This window comes from Onychostoma macrolepis, chromosome 05, assembly GCF_012432095.1.
Source record: "Onychostoma macrolepis isolate SWU-2019 chromosome 05, ASM1243209v1, whole genome shotgun sequence".
NCBI lineage: Eukaryota > Metazoa > Chordata > Actinopteri > Cypriniformes > Cyprinidae > Onychostoma > Onychostoma macrolepis.
Window position 1 is genome coordinate 41,298,059 of NC_081159.1, and position 25,984 is coordinate 41,324,042.

Here is a 25,984-nt window from a genome sequence, read left to right on the forward strand (position 1 = left end):
GAAATGCAAATGTTTCATTTATTTAAGTTTAGTTTAGCTTAGTTTTAGTTAACTATAATAAACCTGTGTAGTAGCCTATACTGCCTTTTATTTACTAATAGTATATGCAAAAAATATGCAGTAATATAAAATATCAGTGTTGTTGCATTGCTGTCATTGTTGTTTAATGCAATTTATCATTTCAAAACTATTTTATATATTTTTATATAATCATATATTATTTTAATATATAATTAAAAAAATGTTTTAATATATTTATTATAATTTAATATTTTTTATGAATAATAATAATAGATTTATAGATATTTATATTTATCATTTTTGTATCATATTTTTTGTTAATAATATTATTTTTGTTTGTTTCTGCAAATGAACAGCATTTTAAAAATTTGAAATCTTTCAAAATCTTTAAATCTTTAAAAAAAAATAATTTAGTAGGTCATTTGTATATCCCATGTTTGCAGAAAATCACAGTGTGCATGCTGCATATGGTGGTTAACATCTAGATTAACAGTTTTCATTCAAGTCAAAATATTATGTAACATCACTGAATCAACCTAAATACATTAATTTATACCAACAAAATATTTTATGGATTTAATCAGGTACAATAGCTCTTTAAGGAAACAGTTGCACTTTTTACAGTGTGTGCAGCTGTGCCATTCTGAACATCCCCATGGTTTTCATTTAGCTTTGGGTTACTTTTTGACATTTGCGATCTTTTTACTGCATTTGATGTATACTACACAAGTCAATTCTGACACATGACGTCTGTATTTGACAGGCTGACATGACGGTGACATAATACTAAATGCACTTGTAATGTCTTGTGCCGGGGAATTTAGACGTCAATCACCCCATACGACACCATCAGCTCATAAATATGCAGGGAAGTTATTTAACGCCCTTCAAGACTGCTAATGTCTTTACCGGCTTCCATTCCATGGATTCCAGTTATAGAGATGCTTTATTCCCAGAGGAGCTCTGAGCTTCTCCCACTGATGCTTACGATGCTCTAAATTAGGACAAATCTCATTAATACTTCTTTACCAAATTCAGCCCACCCATATTAGCCCTATCCTCCCCATGGGTACGACTCCAACCCACACAGAGGCACGTAATTTCTTGCATAGCTGAAAAAGACACACTCTTCTTAAAAAGCTTAAAATAGAGGCTCTGTACCCGGCGCCACGCTTACAAGAGCGTCGTCGAATTCAGGCGAGATGGTGTGAATGAAAGACGGTAGCGAGGGGAAGGGCTAGAAGAAGTAATATCGAGTTCAGACACTAGTCCATCCATTCTCAGGACCAGAAGCGAGGTAATTAGGACTGCTGGGAGGGACAGAGTGCTCTTCTCCTTCTCAGCAGGTCTTTTTGTTTTTTTCTGAAATGATTTATCTGGAAGGAGAAAATGCTGGAAGCGCTAGTGGGTGGAACGACACAGGGTTTGATTCTCTGGACCTGGAGCCTCATGCATAAAACTTCACTTTGTTTCCATGCATATCAAAAGTTTGTGCAGAAATGGGAGAATATATGCATATGGATGAAAAGTGCTGATATCAATATCCAATAGTTTGAAGATTGTGCTGTTCTAGCTAACAAAAAAATTAAGTATTTATAGCTAATCCTCACTATTAGCTAGTTGCTTATTAGCATGCCTATTATTAATATATTGGTTGTAGCACATATTCTTCATGACCATATTCTACATCCCTAATCCTACCCAAAACCTAAATTTAACAACTACTGCACTAACTATTAATAAGCAGCAAATTAGGAGTTTATTGAGGCAAAAGTTGTAGTTTATGGTTTGTTAATGGTGAGAATTGGACCTTAAAATAAAGTGTGAACAAAAAAATCTTCCAAGAATATTTTGCTAACATTCTCAAGTTATGAAAATGTCATTGTTGATGTACACTGAACATCTCTCCAGCTAAAACATTTCAAAAAAATTTTTAAAAATCATTGAATGATGTATAAATATTTTGAGAACATTATTAAAGACCAGATACCACTGAACAACATTCTATTAATGTTACTGGGAAAAAACCATTTAGCTAATGCACCTACTAAGTTTTGATTTTTTTCCTCAAATTCAAAATGTCCAGTTTTTAAATGTTTTAAAAATGTTTTAAAACCATTAAGGGAACTTTCAATTTTATCATTTTGCGAACATTATGGAAACAGTTGAATGTTCTCTGAAATCCAAATAAAACATTTCTAGAAAAAAAAAGTTACACGAATGATGTATAAGTATTTTGAGAACATTATTGAAAACCAGATAACTTTGAACAACATTCTATTAACATTCTGGAAACGTTATTTCTGATTCTTACATTCAAAATGTCCATTTTTAAAAAAATGTATTAATAAGTTTGTGAGAAAAAAAAGAAAAGAAAAAGAAAAGTGAGACGAATGTCCAACTAAAACACTTAAGAAAAAAGTTATTTGAATACTGTATAAACAACGTTTTTGTGCTAATGTCTGAGAACATTATTAAAGACCAGATGACTGCTATTAATGCTACTGGAAGAACGTGTGTTCCTAACTTTGAGAGAACCTTACTACAATGTTCTGAGAATCTTATAGTACCTGTCAGCTGGGATTTTTCTGGGACCTTGTTTTAAAATGCTTATGCTGTAATTCATTGCACAACTGTGAAAGAAAATGAAATAATTGGCTTCTCTGTGACATGTTTTGCACATTTATTTAGCTAAAGAACCCAATTTCTCAATATGAAATTAAGTACCTAGTTGATTTATAGAAAATAAAGTTAAAAGTTAAAGTTAAAGCTATTTATTTGCACATGACAGATAAACATAAACCATTTCACCATCACAATTAGTAAAGATGAACTGCACATTCTGTAAACCTCCTTAAATTCAAACAGTCTCACTGAAGTTAGAGCTGAACAATTCATCAAATACATACTCATGATTACAGCTCCTGTGATTAATTATTAAAAGTGTTGATTAGATCTACCCCTGTTTCTATTTACATTTTTTATTGTAACCAATCACAGACGTGTCCGTTGTGCTCATGCATACAATACTAAATCACAGGTGTTTCATTTCAGTCTAAAAGTCTATTGGTAATCACAACAAGTACTAATCAGCCAGTTTTAAGCAGTCTGATTGGTGTTTTCAGTTCATGAGTGCTGAAGCAACATCACCTGAGACTCACGCATTGCGGAAAGCATTGTTGGGTTTTTGGAATTGTAATGCATAAAAATATGGATAAATGCAAATAGTACAACCATCAAGTTTCCACTATATTCAGCATTACTTGTTTCTGTCGTTCTCTCGCTCTGTTGGATTTCTGTAAACATCCCGTTTCTGAGTAGTGCCCAAGTCACCTTTCATTTAAAAATTGAGGACCAAATTCATTCCATCCACATGGTGAAATGAAAGTGCTCTCTGTGCATGAAAGCAAACTCATGCAGTCGATTTCATTAGTAAAACCAGTGACAACTGTAGCTGTAGAATTGCCTTTTGAATATGACAGATGAATTTAGTGCTTTTGGAAGTGTCCCTAACCAAGAAAATCCTGATGGAATATGAACAGGACAGCTGGAATTTTTATCATAATTTGGAGCCGATCAAATAAGAATAATTTAAGAATGAAATAAGACTGAAAAAAAAAACATTCTTTAGAATATTCTGTCTTTATCGTAACTCTGCTTGTATTGTATCAAAACAATATATTGCTACATTCAATTTCTTTGATGTCCTAAAGGAAGATTTGGTCCTATTTCAAAAGATAAAAGTGTGTTCCAAAAGATCTACTTTTTGTTTTGTGTTATATTGCAGTCCTACACTGATAAAAATGATTTTTTTGGTGAAGTAAACACTACATAAAAACAAATGTAATTTCTACATTAAATAATTTAGTTCAGGCAAGAATTAAAAAATTAAAGTAAATTCTATATTAGTACTCAATTTAAGCTTGTAGAAATTAAAGTTTGAACTTATAAGTATATTTTACTTGGAATTGTTTGTTATGTTTACAAGGATTCTTTAAGTAAATATCAAAGTTATGATCCTGTTTTTCCCATCATGCACTGGGGCATGAATAATTAAAAAGGTTAATTTTGTCACTGTTTTTTAGTTATATTTACACTGTTCTATGGTTGCTTTTGTTGTTAGGTTTAGTAACTTACTGTTTTGTGACATCTGGAGTTGATTTTCTACTCAAAATGACCCATTCTTACTCAAACACTATCCACTGATTGTCACCGTCATTGTGTATAGTGTACCAAGTATTGAGGTCTCTGTGTTCATTTGGGTAACAATTCTTTTGAGTGGACATATTATCTTAAAAGGATAACAAGCTGTCTACTTGCTTACTTACATGTTTGTAAGTGAATCGCATGCTTTAATAGCATGGTTGTTTCCCAGTGCTACATCGTTTGAGTAAATTTTAGAAGCCATGACTGAGTGAAATGTACTTAAGTATTGCAGATTTAACTTAAAATAATCAAGTAAAAATTACTCATCAAACTCTAACTGGCCATGTTAAATTTACTTATTTTATTTGCTAATTTTACCTAACTTAGCCAAGTAGATTTTACTTAATTCAGTACTTACATTTTACTTAAAATTTATTTGTGCAAAAACTTGCCAAATAAAAATTAAGTAAATTTACTTATTGTTTTTTTCAGTGTACAAAATGAAATGGCATGTGCACAAAACATTGACCAAAAACATCCATGGAGGCCTTTCAGAATAACAAAAGGACTGCACTCAACTCTGTTCTAATAGCAGACAAACAATGTTTTGACCATTCGTCAGGTAGTCAAAAACATTGCAACTTTACAATCCTTAAAAACATACACGAGTTGGCCTGGACAACAAACAAGACCGCAATTAACCAAAGAAGACACACAGGACTCTCTGAAAAACACACTGAAATGTGGACGCGCTGTATTCCCCAATAATAATGTTTTTAATGTGTGTGTGCTCATATGTCATTTTGATCTTATATTGGAATCCATTAGGGTTGTTTATATAAAAATAAAATTGTTCCTAAATTTTTATATATATATATATATATATATATAAATTTAGAAACAATTTTCACCCAGAAATTGCTAGTAAAATTTACAATTAACTATAAAGAAACATGAAAGTTTGAAGTAGAAAAACTGAAATTGAATTTTCTTTTAAAACATACTTTAATAATCTGTATTTACAACTTCAAAAGTTATTTTTTAGAGCACAATATGATTTTTTAGCATTTTTACTAGTGATTTTATCAAATTCATATGCGGAAAAAAAATTGAAAAAAATCACTTTTTTCCTTTTTTTTAAAAAGTGCAATATGAATCTTTTAACATTTTTTGACTAGTGATTATCTTACATTCATACTGAAAAAAAAAGTTGTTTTCACTTTTAATTTCTAGTAAATTTGACAATTACAAGGAATGGCAAGTAACACACTGAATTAAATTTGAAGCTTTGAATTAGTTTTTACAGTGCAATACAAATCTTTTATCATTTTTTGACTAGTGATTATCTTCAGTTTACTAGTTTGTCATGCAAACATTTTGAAGTTACATTCTGTTGTGTGTAGTTGACTGTTTTGTGTGAAAACAACTTCTACATGCGGCCTTTGGTCTTTAAGCCGATGCAGAGAGACTAACTGCAAGGTAAGAGGGTGGAAGAGGGATTTTTTTGAAGAGGTTTAAAAGTGCTATTGTTACGGAAAGCACATAGTGTTCCCTGTCTGTCTGACATGGGCGTTCTCTGGGGAGTATCGTAGGCGAAATGTGTGAGTGCATTGACACGGGAACTAAGGTAGCACTCGATGAAGGTAACTCTCTCTCTGCAATAAATTGAGTGCATATAAATATATATAAGAGGAACAATGATCTCATTAGTCTCATTTAGCACGAAGAGTTATGGCCGTGTTGTTCAGCAGCACTCTATCCGTACTCTGGGAAAGCTGCTTCATGTCCACATCAGCGTTTGCCAGCTATCTGGGCCAGTGCATCATCAGCAACAATCCCAGCTGTCAGCTCTGAGCTGCCGACAAAATGTCAACACCAACCGTTCATATGCATTTATATGCGCCTTCGTTTTTCCGCAGGCTATAGCTATTTTGATGTCTTCTGTTGAGGGTTTTTACCCCCTACATTTTTAAAGGAATAGGTTAGTTCACACACTCAAAACAATTCTGTGATCATATACCCCAATTGTTGTCAATTTTAAAGAATCTCAAAAGTTTTATTTTACATGTAATGAAAGCAAACTTCTGAAACTCCCAGAGAATGATTTTCAGTGCCAACTTTTTATGCTTAGAATCAGTCAAGCTGTGCTGTAACATTATATGCATTTTCTCTTTATGCATGGTTAGTGAGTTGATGAAAAGCTAATAATTAAATTAATTAAATCAAATGTAACATCAAGACTAATAAACGGGGCTGCACAATTAATTGAAATATTTCTGAAATCTTATATCTTATGAAATTGGGATCATTAAATCAAAGGGTGTGATTTAATTAATGAAGTCTGTTGCGCTGCTTGTTTCAGTGTAAATAGCGGCGTTTACACACATGCAGCTTATTAGTGCGCTTTCTGAGTTTAATGTACATTTGGGACACAATATGTGCTAGATTCACTTAATTTACATTCACAAAGTGAAGAATTTAAGACATAAATATTTATATTGTAAGTTGTAATGTTAGTTGGTTCTTGTAAAGAGTGAAGTGTGTGGGTGTTCTGTGGCTGACCTTATTGCATATGCATTAGTATGAGTTTTCCTTTCAGATGCAAAATTTATGGGAGGAGAGTTTTTAAGTGAATCATGCAATATGATTTACTAAGGTTTGCACTAGTCAATGTACTGGTGTTTACCACCCAAAAAAGCATGTCTTAAACCAGATGCAAATTTGCGCTGCTCTTGGAAGGTTGCATCGGTCATTATGGAAATGATCTGGCTGCGTCTGTCTCGTTTAATGTGTGCATTGTCAATAGATCAGCCGCGGAACTTTCCACTCCCATTGGGGCTTTTATGGGATTACATTCTCACACTAATTTACCCTGTTTAGTAAATCTGGCCCTTAATGTACAAATTTAGGTTAATCCGAGACCATTAATTCTAATTCAAAGCCAACATCAGATTGTAATCCACTTTAATTCAGTGCGTTCTCAAAGAACTTGACTGTATGATGTTCTTTTTTTTTTTTTTTTGCCACAGTAATATAGCTTTAAGTATCATTCTCTTTCAGTGTGGAGCATGACTTCCGGCTTCAGGAGGGTCAGGTGACGCGAGCGTGGAAGGTCCCGGAGCAGCAGGAGTCGGAGCAGAGCTCTCCTCAGCTGGTCTTTCCTCTTCCACGCCAGCAGGACTCTCCACAGGCCCTCCAGACGGTCAAGAAGAGCCGCAGGAAGTGCTTCTGGTTCCTGTGAACTCTTTGATAGCAGGACGTGACATCATTAGTCAACAAAGACGGTTTCCAACCAACTCTAAGCCTCTTCTCTTCCGGTCCTCTGGTTTAACTTGTTTGGAGGCACATCATTCGCTTGACGAGGAGCCTTTATTTATTGTCTTTTTTAAAATCAAGATTAATGGAATTAAAGGCTGCTCGCTTTGATTTTTCAGATTCATAGTCCATGGAAAGAATTTAAAAAGTCCTTCAGGCTCAAAAATGTCCTTTAAACAATATTTCACCCCAAATCAAAATTTTGTCATTATGTCCTATTTTCATTCCTTGAAAGTGCCGTAAGTGTTTTCTTATGGAATTACAAGTTGAGTGTTTCTGATTGTTGACCAATCAGAAACGCTCTCGAGCTGTCAGTCATTTTGAGTGTTTGTTTTTGTCATTGGAAAAGAGAGGACTGCATCTATTTATTCTGATTTGATTTTCCAGATTTATAGTTCACGGTGATAATTTGTGTGTCAAAAACGGAGAAGGGGCTTTTTGTTGGTTCATGTACCCTTTGAGCCAATACTTACTACCTGAAAAGGTAGGCAGCGATTGATACACAGTTACAGCAGGAGACGGGACACATTAAAGAGAGATCGATGAAAGAGGAATTACAGGTAAGAAATGGAAGCAAGATTACGGATTCATCATTTTGGAGCAATGAGGGTCAAAACACCAGCTTTTATACTATGAAAACCTTTCAACAAATCAATTATTCCACATGCTTAATGCTTTTATGTAGATGATCTAACAACTATACACGCACGGCGATATTTAAGGCAGAGATATTGGGAGAAAGTGAATTTAAGGAGTGTGTCATTTCATTCTTTGTGAATGCTTAATTTCAGAATCCATTAAAAGCTCTATAAAATATTTTACTACACAAAAAAACTGTGTCAGGTGCTTTTTATTTGTCTTTTGATCATGAAGTATTCAATCACAGATGGATGCTTTTTCATACAGACTAATGCTCTGAGGTGGGAAATTTTCACCAAGGCTGCCAGAATATACAGTACTAATGGTGTGGAATAAAATAAAACTGCACAATAATCATATTTGTTATGTATATATATAGCTAGTGAAGTTTATGTTTACAAATACCTACAAAATTTTTTATTTTATTATATATGGACCAGTAAACAGATCCACTCAGATCTCCAGAGTCGTGATCACTATTTCTGTTAAAGGGATAGTTCACCCAAAATTGAAAATTGGATGTTTATCTGTTTACCCCCAGGGCATCCAAGATGTAGGTGACTTTGTTTCTTCAGTAGAACACAAACGATTTTTAACTCAAACCATTGCAGTCTGTCAGTCATATGATGTCAGTCAATGGGCTCCACGGATTTGAGAGTCAAAAAAACAAAAAAACATGATGATACATTGAGGTCTTTAGACATGAAACGATCAGGGTGTGCAAGAAACTGAACAGTATTTATATAGTTTTTTTACCTCTGATACACCGCAATCTCCAAGTCCTGAACGTGTTCACAACAGCCGGCGCCTGACGCGTCTTCTTTTTCTTCTTGCTTTACGGCGGATCGCAGACATATAAGTGCATTACCGCCACATCTCTCAAATGGGTCCGCGCTCAGGACAGTTGGACATTGCGGTGTATCAGAGGTAAAAGAAACGATATAAATACTGTTCAGTTTCTTGCACAGACTGATCGTTTCGTGTCTTAAGACCTCAGTGTATCGTCACGAGCCGCAGGGTTTAATTTGGTTTTATCTGTGTATGTTTTTTTGACTCTCAAAGCCGTGGAGCCCATTGACTGACATTATATAGTTAAAAATCGTTTGTGTTCTACTGAAGAAACAAAGTCACCTACATTTTGGATACCCTGGGGGTAAGCAGAGAAACATCAAACTTTCATTTTTGGGTGAACTATCCCTTTAACCCAGCTAACAGGGAACATTCTTCATAATGCTTTTTAAAAGTTATAAATGTTAGAATAAAATGCTCTCAAAGTAATGTTTATGGAACACTCTTATAACTTAATTCATGTTTGATATACGTTCTCATTGAGGAAAAACATTCTAAGATCAACATTCTCAAAACAACGTACTTCAGTGTTCTAAGAAATATTTTTGTAACCTTTAATTATTATAATGACAACAACAACAAAAACTGGACATTTTAGTGCTCTTAGAATATTTTTTAAAAAATCAAATAAAGTTATATTTTATAATTATATTTTATTTAGTATAAATTCATCTGTTAAAATTTGATGATGTCACTCTATTTGGGTTCATTCATTCAAAAACCCTCACTGATATAATTATAATAAATAATATTGGCCGCTTAAGCAGCTTCAATGCAAGAAGGTTTGCAATTAGCTTGTAGAGTGTCTAACTTCTTTTTCAAAAGAGTAGCTTGACTGTTCTCTAGCCCAGTTAAATGAGCAGCTTATGGTTTGAGAAGCTAGTTTTAAAGTAGCTGGGAAGCACAGACCTGTACCCAGTGCCGCAGGCATTACCATTAGACCCATTGAGGCAAATACTGTCTCATAAAATCTAAACAAATGAGTACACTTCAAACTTAACAAATGTAATAAAACGAGATTAAGATTTTAATTTGTTCCAAATATTATTAAATGAGGATTAATGGTATGTTTATTTGATCTTTTGGTTTTGAAATAGCACATGGCACAGACACCTTTAAAGTTGCCACTTTAACTTTTTTCATCCTTTGAAGATTTTAAGCTCTGTGCTTCAAAAAGCAGCTCTTGTGTTTGTCAGGGAAGCTCTGTGATGGAACACAGGTGAGCGCAGCCAACTTCACTCATCCACTCCAGCTAAATTCAGTTCAATACCGGCCTGAGGCTGAGGAAGACACTTCCACTGAACTCTACATGCTGGTGAGATCCGCTGGGAGATTTGAGTGGAAATGCTTCTGTCATGTATCACGCTGAAACATCTCACAGAGTTCCTCCTCTGGCTGTATATCTTTTGACACAAATACTTGCAGTGCAGGATTCCTTCACTCTTTCTGTTCCTGTAGTCTGATAACACGTCATTATCTATAATTAATGCTAAGGAGTGTGAACCTTTAGTAATTGGTTTAAATCCTGACCTGAGAACAGTGGGAAAAGCTTAGCCAGCATCATTACTACTAGGACATTTTCAAGTCCCCATCATATGTTTAGAAATATGTTGGGTAATAAACTGGCATTTTTATGAATGCATGAGTTATCATCATATTACAAGTTGAACATATGAGTGATTTTTCATTAGTAATTTTATCTATTTATTAATACATTTTAATTTATTAATTATTATTTGATTTATTATTTTTACGTATTAGGTGATTTTTATTTTATTTTATTATTTATTTATTTTGCTGTGCCCTCAATATGGCTTTTTATACCAATATAGCTAAAAACCATTTTCTTAAAGACATCATCTTCCAGGAAGTGACATCATTTTGGCAGAACAACAACAGCACAGTAAGTATTTGGTTAATTGTTTGACATTCTGTGGTTTTAGCTGGTTTGTGTCACTCTCAAAATGCTTTAAAATACAGAAATCAGTGCCATGATATTGAATAATCATGGCTTGTGTTTGTCTTTTACATATACAGTATTGTATAGACTGCTCATTGCCAGTGAATGATTATCAAGCAGAATGGATGATCCGGCCACCAATAAAGAGCAAAGCAGGCGGTTTAAGATATTTTGTCACAGGCTGTCAGATCTTTGCATAGACATCTAAAAAAATCAGCTATAAAAGCTGGAATCGATTTTTTGCATTTCCATTAAAATTCACTTGAGTCAGATGTCTGGCATCATAAAAGCCCAGAATCTGAAAGAATCCTGCATATTTTAAAGACGAATATAAAACCTTGTAGGGAGGCATTTTCAAGTGCATATACACCTCAAAAAAATTATGTCTGCTGCTTGTTTAATTAAAGTGAGATAATGAGACTCTCTAACATTTTGACAGTTTCATTGCTTTTAATCAAACTGAATGTGTTGGGACTACAATAATTAATTTAGTTGCATTCATTTAAACCAGGCAGTTCACAGAATGCTTTGCATGAAACTGGGTCCAGAAAATAAATGTTGCATTTTTTTTATCTTATGTTTTCTTGAAGTATTTGAAAAGAATAATATGTGCTAGTGTTTAATGTTCTGTAATGTGAGATTTTAGAAGAGTTTTTGTTATGTAGTAGATTTGTGTTGAAGAGTGGCGCTTGTGCACAGCATGCAGTTTTTTTTTTTTTTTGCCAAGTATGAAAACTTAGTGTGTGATAGCCATCCAGCCAACAAAAATTTGTTCTAAGAATGTTTAGCTTATGTACCCATTAAGTTATGACAAAGTTATTTCTGATATTGTCTGAACAAACAAAATGTCAATTAAATGTTTTAAAAATGTTTTAAGTTGGTTATATGAATGTTAAGGGAACGTTGAATATTACTGTTGAACATCCAACTCAAACATTTAAGGAAAAAGGTTACACAAATTAACATTTTTATGCTAACACCAGATGACTTTGAACAAACATACCGTAAGAACGTTTGTTCGTAACTTTAAAAGAGCCTTGCCAGAACGTTTCCTTGTTAGCTGGTCAATAGTTAAATTGAAAGAAACAATTTTAATTAGAGTATTGACATTTACTCAACCCCGTTTCCACTTCAAAGGTATTTACATGGTAATTTTATGTTAAGAATGCTTTATTGATTTTTTGGCCAGAGTCGTTTCAAGAAACTAGAACATTACGGATGTTTGAAGGCGGGTTATTTTAATATACAACCGACCCAGAAAACCTTAGCATCTTCATAGCAATTCCCTGACAACCTGCTCAAGATTTCTTTAACTCATTAATCATGTAATATTGAATTTGACATCTCATGAATGAAATGTCATATGTAAGAAAGCTGTTTGCTGAAAGAACTATTTAACTTCAGCGCCACACAAAGTCTCTGTAAACACAGCACTTTACAAAGTCACTGCGGCATCCTCTGTGAATGTGTTTAGCGACAAAAATAAGCTGTTTTTCCAAGGACGTACAATTATAAGAATGCTGATATTGAGTTTAGTCTGCACTTTTCAAAAATCAGTTGCTTTTTTGCTTAAACCTAATAAATGACAAATGTAGAAAACAAAACATCAACAAAATGATGATGTGCGCACAAACATAGTGTCATCTACCTTGATTTAGCCTTAACTAACATGACGACTAAAGAACAATTTGGTGATGCTTTTACCATGCAACTTCAAAGAGCAGAATATGACTAATGGTGTATCATAAACATAAATAGCAATGAGAAAATATAATGGCTTATTATTCATTATAAAACACACTCAAGCATTTGAGGATCCATTTAAAAGTCTAATAACCCCTAGAAGGTATTAAATCTTATTTAATAGGGCCAATAGACAAAACATCATCAAAAATAGAGAGCTAATCAGTGTTACTAACATGAGGCTTGAAATAATGATATCTTCTGTACGCTTCGCTCTGTCTCATTGAGTGCTCATTAAAATTAAAATGAGAATATGAAACACCAGCCACATTCATGCATCTCTGTAATGGTGATTTGCAGAAATGTGATACAAAATATAAATGCAATACAATCATTTTAAAGCAAATTTCACTGAATAACTCTGAAAGGTAATGATATCAACAGAAAACTGTTAGGGCTGTAAACAGATTGCAAAAATTTGCATTGCTTTAGAATGGAAGAATTTTGTGGTGAAGTAAATGCAACAGAAAAGATCTAGTATTTTTTATATTCAATAACTTAGTTAAAGCATGACCTTGAACGTATTAAGCATATTAGCACTCAAACGAAACATGCTGAACTGAATTCTTGAATTGAATTGTTTTGTATCCAAGCTTAGCTTAATCTGTACTAAACTTTACAGTACGGGTGTTTTCAGCATTGCATTTATTTGTTTATTCATTTTTTAAACACAGTTTTTGTTGATGTTGTTTTTGGTAGCTTGCTGCCATTTTTTTTTTGTTTCTTTTTGATGTCTTATTATTTTGTGTGCAAAAATTGCCATTGGTTTTTTATCATTACTGTGTTTTGTGTAGCAGGTGTTGAAGTCAGTGTGTGTGCTTGGGTGCTTTCTATGTTATTAGGCCTTGTTGTTCACAATTCAGTCAACATTCTACTCATCATTAGGCTTTCTATCCTAGTATTTCTATCCTATATTGTCTGTTTAAATGATGCTGCATATTTTATAGACTGAAATGTTTGAATTTTTTTCCCTCACTTTTGTAAGGCCAAATGAACCTCTTACATTGTTTAATTGAAGTTACATTTGAATGCAAAATCTCAAAAAGAAAAAATCTTACCCCCACATGTTTTCTTTCAGTTACATGTTTTATATTTCTTTTTGGAACTGGTTGATCAAAGTCCTCATTGATCTATGCACCTCAGTTTAAAAAAAAAACAAAAAAAAACCATTATTTGTGGATCATTTTGGCAATGTGAGTTATTGCATAATCTTAGATCAATGAGGCCTATGATCAATCAGTTCCAAAAACAAACACAAAACCCCAGATGACTGAAAGAAAACAAGCTGGCAAAAAGATTGAATCCAAAATTTGGCAATAATACAGCATAATGATTTACAAGCAATTTTTAAAATGTGGGCCATGCATTTTTGACTAGGAATACTGAATTAGGTAAAGGATCTTCAGCACAGCACAAGAGTTAAATATATTAGGAATACAGTTTAGAGCAGTCAATTCACACATATGATATTTGTGATAAAAAAGCATTTTATTTCTTTCAGACAAGGGAAATTCAATGCTGTAGGAGCAATATAGTGTTTATGAACTGTGGCAAGCCATTGTCATCCAGTGTGAGTGTGATGTCAGTAGTTCTTGGTCACAATAATATGCAATGTGAATGTTAACAGTCAAAAGTCTGGTTATGAGAGACAAATCCAAAGGTAAAGTCATTTGAAACAGGTTGTCAGTACCTCTTCCCGTTCGCTGTCAATCAGCCACACTCGTTGATTCAACAGAAGTACTGTCATGCCCGATGCCCCGCTGTCATAAAAATCTCATGAGTGTCTGTTTGCTTGTTCCAGATCCAGAACTAGTCATTTCGAATAGGTTCAAAGCCATCTCGTCTGTAGTGTGAGTCACAAAGAGAAACTCAGCGGGCATGTAAAATGTGCTCTACAATATGCATTCAAAAGGAAAGACAGATAGTCTGACACCAGTTCAACACGAAGTCCAGAGGAAGGGACCAAAATACAGCAGTGGATTTGCTGGATGATCTACCAACCCCCGAGGCAAGTTTCATCTACAACTTCTGTTTCCTGCTGTGGAAGGAGAAACATTGCCCCGAGCTTCCCTGGAAATCACACAGAGAACCAAAACCAAAGCCGAACAGCTGGGGAAAAGCTACTGTCCCCGAACACACTCCAAGGATCCAACGGTTGCACGAATCAAAGAGACCGAAGAGGCTAAACTTCCCAATCGGGGACAAACTAAGAAGCGAGTTAGTCCCCGTGTCTTTACAAACAATCAAGCATTCTGTTTGAACAGAGAAAATGTTGGCTTAAAATGCTTTTTTTTTTGTTGCATTGCATCATCATTTTGATATATACCAAAATAATAAGCACTGAAGAAGGTTGTGCTGTGACTAAAAAGCTGTGGTTTTTATCTCGCATTTGCTCATAAGGTGGACTTTTTTCACCTTGCGACTTTTTGGATTATTGTGGCTTACGCATCTAGACTTTTTTAGATGCTGTGGGTTTTTTGGTGATGATTTCGTAATTTTGTGCATAACAAGGAGCACAATGTAAAGGAGAAATATGAATTGCTGTGATTTATGTGCTACAATCTGTTGAAATTCATCCCACACAATTCAAATTATCTTTTGCCGCCCCCAAACACAGTGAGCCAAACGTCAACTCGATGACTTTTTAAACAAAATGCTAAGGTTTGCATGATATACTCTATATGGTTCTGATGTGATATGAAAATCTATAATAAACTAATCAATAATCACAGTAAAATTTGCATGAATGTATCATATGATATATTCACAATATTCTGTATTTTTCATTTGATGTGTTGTCTGCTATAGAACTTGCACAGATTCATGGATTCCCACTAACTCATGACGAAAAGTGATCTATAATTAGAGTAATGTTTGCATTCATTTATTATACAATATGTTCGATAAATTCTATCCTGTTCATTTGTTGCAAGAATGCTATAGCTCACCGTTCTTCAACCCTGTTCCTGGGGACCCACTGTTCTGCAGAGTTTAGCTACAACCCTAATCAAACACACCTGAAGCAATTAATCAAGCTCCTCAAGATTGCTTGAAAATACACAGGCAGGTGTGCTGAAGCAGGTTGGAAATAAACTTTGTAGGACAGTGGGTTCCCAGAAGCAGGGTTAAAGACCTCTGCTATAGCTCAACACATGTAGCACAGATTCACTTACATCCCTGTTCATTCTCATTGTGTTTGTGCAATTGACTTATGGCACAAATAAAGTGATCAATAATAACTCTAAAATTGCATTTAATTTTTAAAATCTTTTTCATTTGTTGCATTACATTCTATAGTTTAGAGGATTCAGCACTTGCACATATGCATGTATGCGTGGTTGCAACCCTGTTCATTCCCACTATGAAGTTTGTGCAAGTCACTAATGACCAAAAAAAGTGATCAATAATTACTTTAAATTCATTTGTTATATGATGTATTCATAATATTCTATTTCATTTGTTGCATTTCATGCTATAGATCAATGCATTCAGCACTTGAAATGTTACATTCCTCATTGCCATTGGGAAATTAGTGCAATTCACTTATGGCAAAAATAAAGTGAGCAATAACAGTAAAATTTGCATTAATGTGTTATGTTACATTACAAATTCATTATATTCTATCTTTTTCATTTGTTGTATTGCATGATTTAACACTTGCAACAAGTCACTTATGACAAAAAGCGCTCAATAATTACAGTAAAATTTGCATTCATTTATTATATATATATATATAATGTTTTTAATTAGTTGCACTTAGTACTAGAGCTCAACGCATTCAGCACATACTGTATTCACTGTTGCAACGCAACTCATTTCCCAATGCAAAGTTTGTGCAAATGTGCAAAATTAATAACCTTTATACAACAATTTCTTATTTGTTTTCACTGAAACAATTCAAGGCTGCTGATAGATGCATGACTGTAATTAAAATGAGATCTTCCTTTCTGGCCCAACTTCGTGTCATTTAGTTTTGTGACATTTAGTTACTGTAAAATGAGTTAGTTACTTTCAGTAAGTTAGTTTAATTCAGTTAGTTACTTATAAAAAGTTACTGAAGTCACAAAATCAAAATGGCCGTTTATTTTTCATTAAATATTGTTTGATTAATATTTTGTATGTAAAGGCCTTTAAGAAGAGAAATTAGTCAATTGCACATGATCCTTTTAGTTTTACCCAAATCAGGTAATTAAATCAGCATTGTTATTTTATTAATATTTTGGTCTTTTCAATTAAATTCAAGTTTACTTGTATAGCGCTTTTCACGATACAATCGTTGCAAAGCAGCTTTACAAGAAATTAAGTTTCTACTACATATATATATATACAGTATACATATATATATATATATATATATATATATATATATATATATATATATACACACATAAGCACACATACACATATATATACATATATATATACACATACATACAGCAGAAACCCAATATATTTAAGTTATGACAAACTTAACTTGGTAATTCTGTATGTTGTCTGAGGGTTGGCATCCTCCGTGGTCCTCTGAGGTGTTGCCATCATCTCTTCTCAGGTGTTTGGTCATCTCAGATCTTTTTAAGGGTTGGATCCAGACTGACGCTTCAGTAATTCCTAGTTACCGCAGAATCAGAGAAACAAATAGAGACATAATTAGCGTAGCTGCTGTTCTATTCAAGCAAAAATGATTTGTTCAACCCAAGCTGAAGAATTATAATGTACATTTGATCAGATATAAATGCAGTACAAGATTATAAAATGCATTATGTGAATGCTTGGCTAAAGAGATGTGTGTTTAATCTAGATTTAAACAGAGAGACTGTGTCTGAACCCCGAACGTTATCAGGAAGGCTATTCCAGAGTTTGGGTGCCAAATGTGAAAAAGCTCTACCTCCTTTAGTGGACTTTGCTATCCTAGGTACTACCAAAAGTCCAGAGTTTTGCAACCTTAGGGAGCGGTTGGATTGTAGCGTGGTAGAAGACTAGTTAGGTACGCAGGAGATAAACCATTTAGGGCCTTATAGGCAAGTAATAATATTTTGTAACTGATCCGGAACTTAATAGGTAGCCAGGGCAGAGACTGTAAAATTGGGGTAATATGACCATATTTTCTTGACCTGGTAAGGACTCTAGCTGCTGCATTTTGGACTATCTGTAGCTTATTTATTGAAGATGCAGGACAACCACCTAACAGTGCATTACAATAGTCCAGTCTAGAAGTCATGAATGCATGAACTAGCTTTTCTGTATCAGAAACAGGTCGCATGTTTCGAAGCTTGGCAATGTTTCTAAGATGGAAGAATGCTGTTTTTGTAACATGGGAAATATGATTTTCACAGGACAAGTTGCTGTCTAATATAACACCCAGATTCTTGACTTTAGAGGACATAACAGTACATCCGTCTAGTTGCAAATTGTAATCCAGGAGATTCTGAGTACTGTTTTTTGGTCCAATAAGTAATATCTCTGTCTTATCCGAATTTAATAGGAGGAAATTATTGGTCATCCAATCTTTTACATTTTTAACACAATCTATTAGCTTAGATAGTTCAGAAGTTTCATCTGGTCTTGTGAGTATGTACTGCCCTTATTAATTTCGAGATACACAAATCTAATTTGTGACCTAAAATCAGTTTGTCACCCCTGATGTAGGGTATGAGGTTAAGACTTCAGATAGTTTACACTTGAGGTTTGGGTTATGGAGGAACAAGGCATGGGCTTGAGGTTAAGATTTGAGGTGCTGTTGCATAAACGTTCTTCCTCTTTCTGAATCAGAGGAAAACCTTGATATCTTAATGCACAGCTCGGGTATTTCTCATGGCTAGGCTCGTCTAGAGCTCCTGCTAAATTTTAAGCTTTGGAAGAAATCATAAGGCAGAAACAATAACAATTTAAACCCAGCCATGTAAAAACAGACCACTGAGAGGGCATGAGTCCACTTTAATATCACAGCTACCGCTCCTGCATGCCAATAAACCAGCTTATGTGTGTGAAATCCAGGTAGCGTACTCTTCACTGTCGCACAGAGACAGAAATATAGAAGAGGAACAAGAAAGATATGACAAATCAAGAGAGAAGGAAAAATGCGGGCTGGATTCTGTGCATGAGCGATTGAGAGAGGAAAGTAGGGTAGAGAAGAAGAACACACAAAGCATGCTGCATTTGTAGTTGAATTAATTCATGCCTCTGGCAATAACAAAGCAGAAACAAGCTGATAAGTTCTGACAAGGTGAACAGGCCGTGGCTATAAGCCCCCTTAACCACTGCAGTCATACCTACAACATTTAAACATACACACACAGAGTAAAAATAGAGACAACAAGAACAAGAACAAGAAAAAGATGAAGTTCAAATAACAGATTGCCAAAAATGAATTGCAGCACTGCAAGCGCTGTTTATTTGTATGCTCGATCTGCACCTGGTTCACTAAAGATGTACTAAAATGTTTACAAATGTTTCTTTTAAATAAAATTTTCTTTTTCTGCAGAATTTTGTGATCAAAAACTATAATGAGTATAAATTTATATAAAAATATGTACATAAAAAGATGAAAAGAATGGCAACAAATAAAATACAGTGTTGCTGTCACGAATCTGGTCTGCACTCCCGTTCATTCACCACTAGAGGTCACCCGCTCACCACATGGACTGCATTTCCCATCAGCCATCTCACCAATCACACGCACACAGCTGTCACCAATCACTCATTGCACTAATCACACGCACACCTGATCACACAGCATCACTAATCACACACACTATTTCAACCCTGGACATTCTCTCCCTCGTTGCCGAGTATTGTACGCATTATCGCTGCCCTACAGAGCCCTGTTAGTTTTCCTAGCCTTGCCTTTGTTTAATCGTGTTTTCCCCTGCCTAGACTATCGCTAACGTTTTGGGTTACCCCTCCTGTCTCGCCCCTTTGGATTCTGTACGCTGATCGTCGACCCACGCTTGTCTCTGGTTACTCTTTGTCTCGTCCATATTATACCTGTTTGCCATTGTTTGACCCTGCCTGTACGACCACGTCTCTGCCTAATAAAGTCTGCATATGGATCCGTACGTCTCACGTCTCGTCAGCCCCGTAACAGAATACTCGGCCGAACAAGGATCCAGCGGCTTTTCTGAAGAACATTGGCCAGGTATGGACACGGCGAGAATTTTGTTAGCCCTTAAACAAGGCTCGCGATCGCTGGAGAATTATATCCGCGAATTCTTAGCCATTGCAAATTACTCTGATCTACTAGACTGCCTGTTAATAGAGTTTTTTTGTGATGGCATTGTTCAGCCACTACAAACTGAGCTTAGATGCGAGGGTCCGCGTTCATCACTAGCTCAGTTTATGGACTATGCATTATTGACTGTTGGCTCTGTGTTTACTGTGGGTGTCGAGGAGGAACGCGACACCGCACTCTCGCGTTGGATAGCAGCCACATTGGAGCAGACACACAAAGTGGCCGCGACAGCGAAGCCCGTTCACAAAATGGCGGCCACAACAACACCCCGTCATGTTCTAGTTGATGTTAAAGAGCCCAGTCAAGTCACCATTGATCTTCACGAATCAGGCCAAGTCAAAGCTGATCTTCACAAGTCGAGACAAGACACAGCTGATCTTCATGTATCAAGCCAAGACACAGCTGATCTTCACAAAATCAAGCCGAGTCAAAGCTGATCTTCAAGAACCAAGTCAAGTCACGGTTGATGTCAGAGAGTCGAGCCAAGTCACAGTTGGTCGTCATCAACCGAGTCACATCTCAGCTGATCTCCTAAAGTCAAGTCCCGTCTCCGCTGGCCGTCCAGAGTCGGGTCCCGTCTCCGCTGGCCGTCCAGAGTCGGGTCCCGTCTCCGCTGGCCGTCCAGAGTCGGGTCCCGTCTCCGCTGGCCGTCCAGAGTCGGGTCCCGTCTCCGCTGGCCGCCCAGAGTCGGGTCCCGTCTCCGCTGGCCGCCCAGAGTCGGGTCCCGTCTCCGCTGGCCGCCCAGAGTCGGGTCCCGTCTCCGCTGGCCGTCCAGAGTCGGGTCCCGTCTCCGCTGGCCGTCCAGAGTCGGGTCCCGTCTCCGCTGGCCGTCCAGAGTCGGGTCCCGTCTCCGCTGGCCGTCCAGAGTCGGGTCCCGTCCGGGCTGACACACCCAGATCATCAAGGTCAGTCTTTCATTATCCCAGTCTGATATCCAGTGTGAGGGATTCACCGCTGGTGTCTGCACGCACAGCTGGTATCCCCAAACCCAATCACTCTAGCCCTCCTGTTCCTGAACTGATTCCCCTGTCTGAAACGCTTCCCCTGATGGGGATCGCATTTTGGTGTGTTTGGGCTGCATGCACCACCACAGAACTCCCTGAGGTAGTGTCGCTCACTGCTGTGTTCCCTGAAGTGATGGTGCCCGCTGCAGTTTCTCCAGAGGTGGCGGTACATGCTGCAGAACCCTGAGAGGTCACCCGCTCACCACATGGACTGCATTTCCCATCAGCCATCTCACCAATCACACGCACACAGCTGTCACCAATCACTCATTGCACTAATCACACGCACACCTGATCACACAGCATCACTAATCACACACACTATTTCAACCCTGGACATTCTCTCCCTCGTTGCCGAGTATTGTACGCATTATCGCTGCCCTACAGAGCCCTGTTAGTTTTCCTAGCCTTGCCTTAGTTTAATCGTGTTTTCCCCTGCCTAGACTATCGCTAACGTTTTGGGTTACCCCTCCTGTCTCGCCCCTTTGGATTCTGTACGCTGATCATCGACCCACGCTTGTCTCTGGTTACTCTGTCTCGTCCATATTATACCTGTTTGCCATTGTTTGACCCTGCCTGTACGACCACGTCTCTGCCTAATAAAGTCTGCATATGGATCCGTATGTCTCACGTCTCGTCAGCCCCGTAACAGTTGCAATATTTCAACATTTAATGGCTAAACTGGATTGTTAGTATGGAAGCTTGTTTTCGCCAAGTGATTAAAAAAAGGTAATTGAGACGTTTGTCTCACAATTCTAAAAAAATAAAGTCTGAATTGGGATATATAAACAAAGAATTTAGAATTGCTAAATATAATGGCGATTTGCGAGATATAAACACAGATAAAAAGTGTTAGATATAAAATTGTTAGATATAAACTCAGAATTATGTGGAAAAAAAGAGAATTGCAAAAATTAGTCACTATTATTTTTATTCCATGGCAGAAATAAAATAAACAAACAAACAAAACTGTAGGATGTAAACTTAGAAATTCAGAATTGTGAGATGTCAAATCAAAATTGCAAGAAAGTCAGAATTCTGAGTTTGTTTCAGAATTTTTTTTTTTTTCTTCTCAGAATTGTGAGAAAAAAGGGTTCTAACTGTGAGATAAAACTCAAAATTGCACACAAAAAAATAAATAAGAGGCAGAGTTGCAAGATAAAAAGTCATAAGTATTTTTTTATTCCATGGCAAAAACTGGCTTCCATGGTGAATATGATTCAGTATGTCAAACTATCAAGAGATGAGTGAATAAAGCAGAAAATGAATATAGTTTGGGAAAAAACATGCAAAGCTGTACAATGCTGAAGAGTCTTCGTAATCTTCAAAATTTCTCTTTTTGTGTGGCACTGAAAAACAGCAGCTTGGAATGACCTGAGGGGGAGTAAATAATGACAGAATTTTATTTTTGGGGGAACTCTTCTTTTAAACTCGATCAAAGGCGCCCTTCACTTGCCGGAAGATGAGCGGTTCTCCATTTATAAAAACAGCGCTTGTAATGTGCATGGTTCAAATTATCGCCTATTCAGACGAAAGGACGAACAGAGACCTTCATCTCGGGAATCCTAATGATTGTTTACACGGCCTTGTGTATGTCGACTGGAGCCAATATATGTCGTCTCATTAACTTTAATGGACGCAAGAATGCCTCTTTTGAACACGTCCCCACAGAGATACCTATACCTGGCTATCTTGCTCCACACACTCATATTTTTGACTGTTCTTTATGATGAATAGCAACATAAATCACTGCTGGCAGTCCGGTAAAACCTAAACTCCCATCCAGAAAAGACAGCATGTAAAATTAAGAGATGTAGAGAACAGCAATAAATCTCTCTTGGCTAACCCTCTCTCTCTCTTCTCTCTGGGAATGAAGTCATCAGTAACTCTTCCACTCTGTCCACTTTATCAGGTGCGGTTTTATCTCCGACGGTCCATCATTCTTTCTCTTTCTTTGTTCATGTTGTCCATCCACTCTCTCCTGTCAGGACTTCACATTGAGTAAAACTTAAGACAAAATGACAGAATGTCACAGCTAATCAGAACATATTTGATGTTCAGTATACTGTTATTTAGAGCAGGATTTGAAGTTTCTCTGTGGTTGGGACTGTTTTAGAGTGACACAGCAGAAATTGAACACAACCACTGATCTATATAGGCCTATATTTGAAGAGTTAATTTGCAAAAACCGATAAGATTTATTTATTTTTTCTCCAGAAATCACATTTTGTATTGCACATTCCAAGTAATATCAATCAAACTGCAGTTGGGTTGTTTTGATTAAGTAATGATAACTTAAACAAATAGGCCTACAGGTAATTTACAAAATTAAAGTTCATTGAAAGTTTTTTTTTTTTACATATTAAAAGTTTGTTTTTATAGCAAAAGCAGATAACTCCACATTTCATGTTTTAGATTAAAAAAACACTTGTTCTCTAATCTCCTCAGATGACAATAGATGCCTGACAAACGTTGTTGTTGTTGTGATCATAGACTGCATGGTTGTGATTACACGCAATACAAAGAGCTTTTCCCTCACCACTATCCGGTTTTCCATCCAAAGTTGCGAATTTAACTTATGCGCAAAATTGGAATATCGCATAAAACATCTGCGAACAAGCATCGTTTCCATCCAACGAGTCAAAGAGAACAAAATCGTCACTTCCTGGTAAACTGGCACTAAATAGCCTATAGACCTTTTTCTGAACGCGGAAGTCTCCCCCGATTAGAACGTTGCTTTACATTTCTGGTTTCTAGTCACATTTACATATTTTCAGAACCGATAATATAATGTGAAACCTATGAAAGTCATTTAAAAAAATAATGTGGCGCCATTGTTTCATCACTTTACAGTATCGCAATGACCGTCTTTTTGCAGTAAAGGACCAGTCATAGTTCAATGAGTTCAATGAAGATGACATGAAGCAACGCGAGGTTAGCTGCATTGAAAACAGATGAGTGCACAGCTCCCAATCGGGGTGAAGTTCATGGGATTTTGTACACAGAATGATAAGAGCAAACATTATTTTAACATATATTATTATTTCACACTCAGTATTTTAACTTAAGTGCTGCAAGCCATGTATACAGTGCCTGACAAGACAGATTTTCTGATACGCAAAACAAGTATTTAAAGGAAATCCTTAGTTTACTGCCGTTACTGTGGCAGCCAACAACAGCACAGCAACCCTCCGCACATTTTTCTATGTAGTTATATTGAAAAAGTTTCAATTCAGTCTAACTTTTTTTTTACCCCGTTTTAACGGATTTTTATGGAGACCGGAACACGAGAGCACCCAAACGGAAGTTAGAATCCATCATGGCACCGCTCATCGGTTATTCAGGAAAAAGGTCTATAGAAAACTAGGATAACTAGGATATAATAATTTTCATATATGAAAAATGACTTGCGCCTCAGAGCAAGCAGACGAAACACAATAAATGCTGTCATTGCTTTCGGAGGTGAATGCTGCTGTTTGGGAACACAGTCGTGACAGACTTTGCTCAGGCATTTCAGAACGACCATAACAACATTTCAGATGATGTGAACGAGATCAGTCCGCTGCTAGTAAAGTTATTCCGCCTCATAGCGCAGTCACATGACTTTTTGATGCGCTTGGAGGAATTTATTCGCAAAATGCATTTCCATCTCCCATTATTCGCATTAACCATTTTTCGCACAAGTCAAAAACCACCTCAAGCGAGCGTAAAAACTTTTTGGCAAATTTACAGCGTGCTGATTCGCTAAAATGGACTTATCGGCTTCTGTTCAAAAACAACAAGGGCGCTTGTCGGCTTCTGCAGTAAAACATGAACACGCCATGCCTTGAAAATGGACAATACCTTTTTTGACGGCTTTTTCGACAAAACATGTTTAGGGTTCAGATCGCGCTATATGTGGAGAATAATGCACGGCAATCAGCTCTTTTTCTTCTTTTTTTCACTTTTTTTTAAGTGACATTTATCGGTTTTTGCAAATGAACTCTTCACTTAAAATTAGTGATTAATTGAGTCAGCTGTTGCGATCACGTCTGGTTAGGACAAAACGTTTTGCATTGAAGAGATTGGTCATCAAATCGTACTTGTTTACAACTCTTTCTGCAGGTTACATAGTCAATCCAGTAGGTGGCGATAAATGACTATAAAATTAGCGAGGCATTTGTTATATATTCCCATAAAAACACTGGTTCATTCAGGGATGTTTCAACAATGGCTGCGTCCGAAATCGTATACTCTCTTGAGTAGTAAGTAAATAATTACTTGCTGACTGCTAAATAAGTATCTATATAGCATGAATGTGTTTAGTAAGGTAATCTGGACATACAGTACTACATTTGCTATATTGTCATTATCACGTGACCTACTAGCATCAATTGACCTATCGGTAAGCCCCTTAGTTACTGTTGCTCCCTCGCAGGGCCGGCCCGTGGCTTAGGCAACATAGGCAACTGCCTAGGGCGCAAAATGACTGGGGGGCACCGCACAAAAGTTTTTTTCTTTTCTTTTTTTTTTTCCTCGTGACCATCGTGCGCTCCTACACCCATATATTAAGCAAAATGATTACTGACAATTAACAATTTTAGTACTGATCGAACTGATTAACATATAATGTTGAAATAAAATAAAATTGACAAACGAAAAATGATAAGATTTGACAACATGTCATGTTGGACTAATTTAAACACTTTCTGCGTCATGACGTAATTATAATACACCATAATGCAATAATTATGCATGGCGCACGCAATTAAAATAGTTTTGTCATTTATGTGCTCTGAAAGTATCATTTCTAAAAAATGAGTGAAAAAAGAAAATTATCAGGGGCACAAGGCAGGAAGCGACGCAAAGAAGAGGAGCAGAAAAAAGAGCAATATAGAGGTAAGAATCACAAGTTAATCACTGTGTATTAGCCCATGCTGTTTATGCAGTATTTTGAAATAGCCTTTTAGAACATCTTAACTAGCAACACTAACACTGTGGAACGTTTTTGCTGGAGTTAACTGCTTATTTAATTTTACTTTATTTTCTTTAAAATAAATTTAAGCTTCTATAATGTTGTTTTAATTTCAGTTACATTAT

The 25,984-nt window shown here is 36.2% G+C and overlaps 1 protein-coding gene across 9 annotated transcripts in view; it reads left to right on the forward strand.

The window, feature by feature from the left end:
• Positions 1-8,319, forward strand: part of LOC131541514 (mucin-2) — a 118,759-nt gene extending 110,440 nt beyond the window's left edge. For 7 of the 9 annotated variants that reach the window (XM_058777284.1, XM_058777286.1, XM_058777285.1 and 4 more), the window contains one exon: positions 7,228-8,319. In XM_058777284.1, coding sequence (XP_058633267.1) covers positions 7,228-7,408 — 181 coding nt within the window. In that variant the 3' untranslated portion in view covers positions 7,409-8,319. The remainder of the gene's footprint in view (positions 1-7,227) is intronic. The other 2 variants (XR_009271527.1, XR_009271526.1) reach the window with 2 other exon arrangements.
• Positions 8,320-25,984: the final 17,665 nt, after the last annotated feature.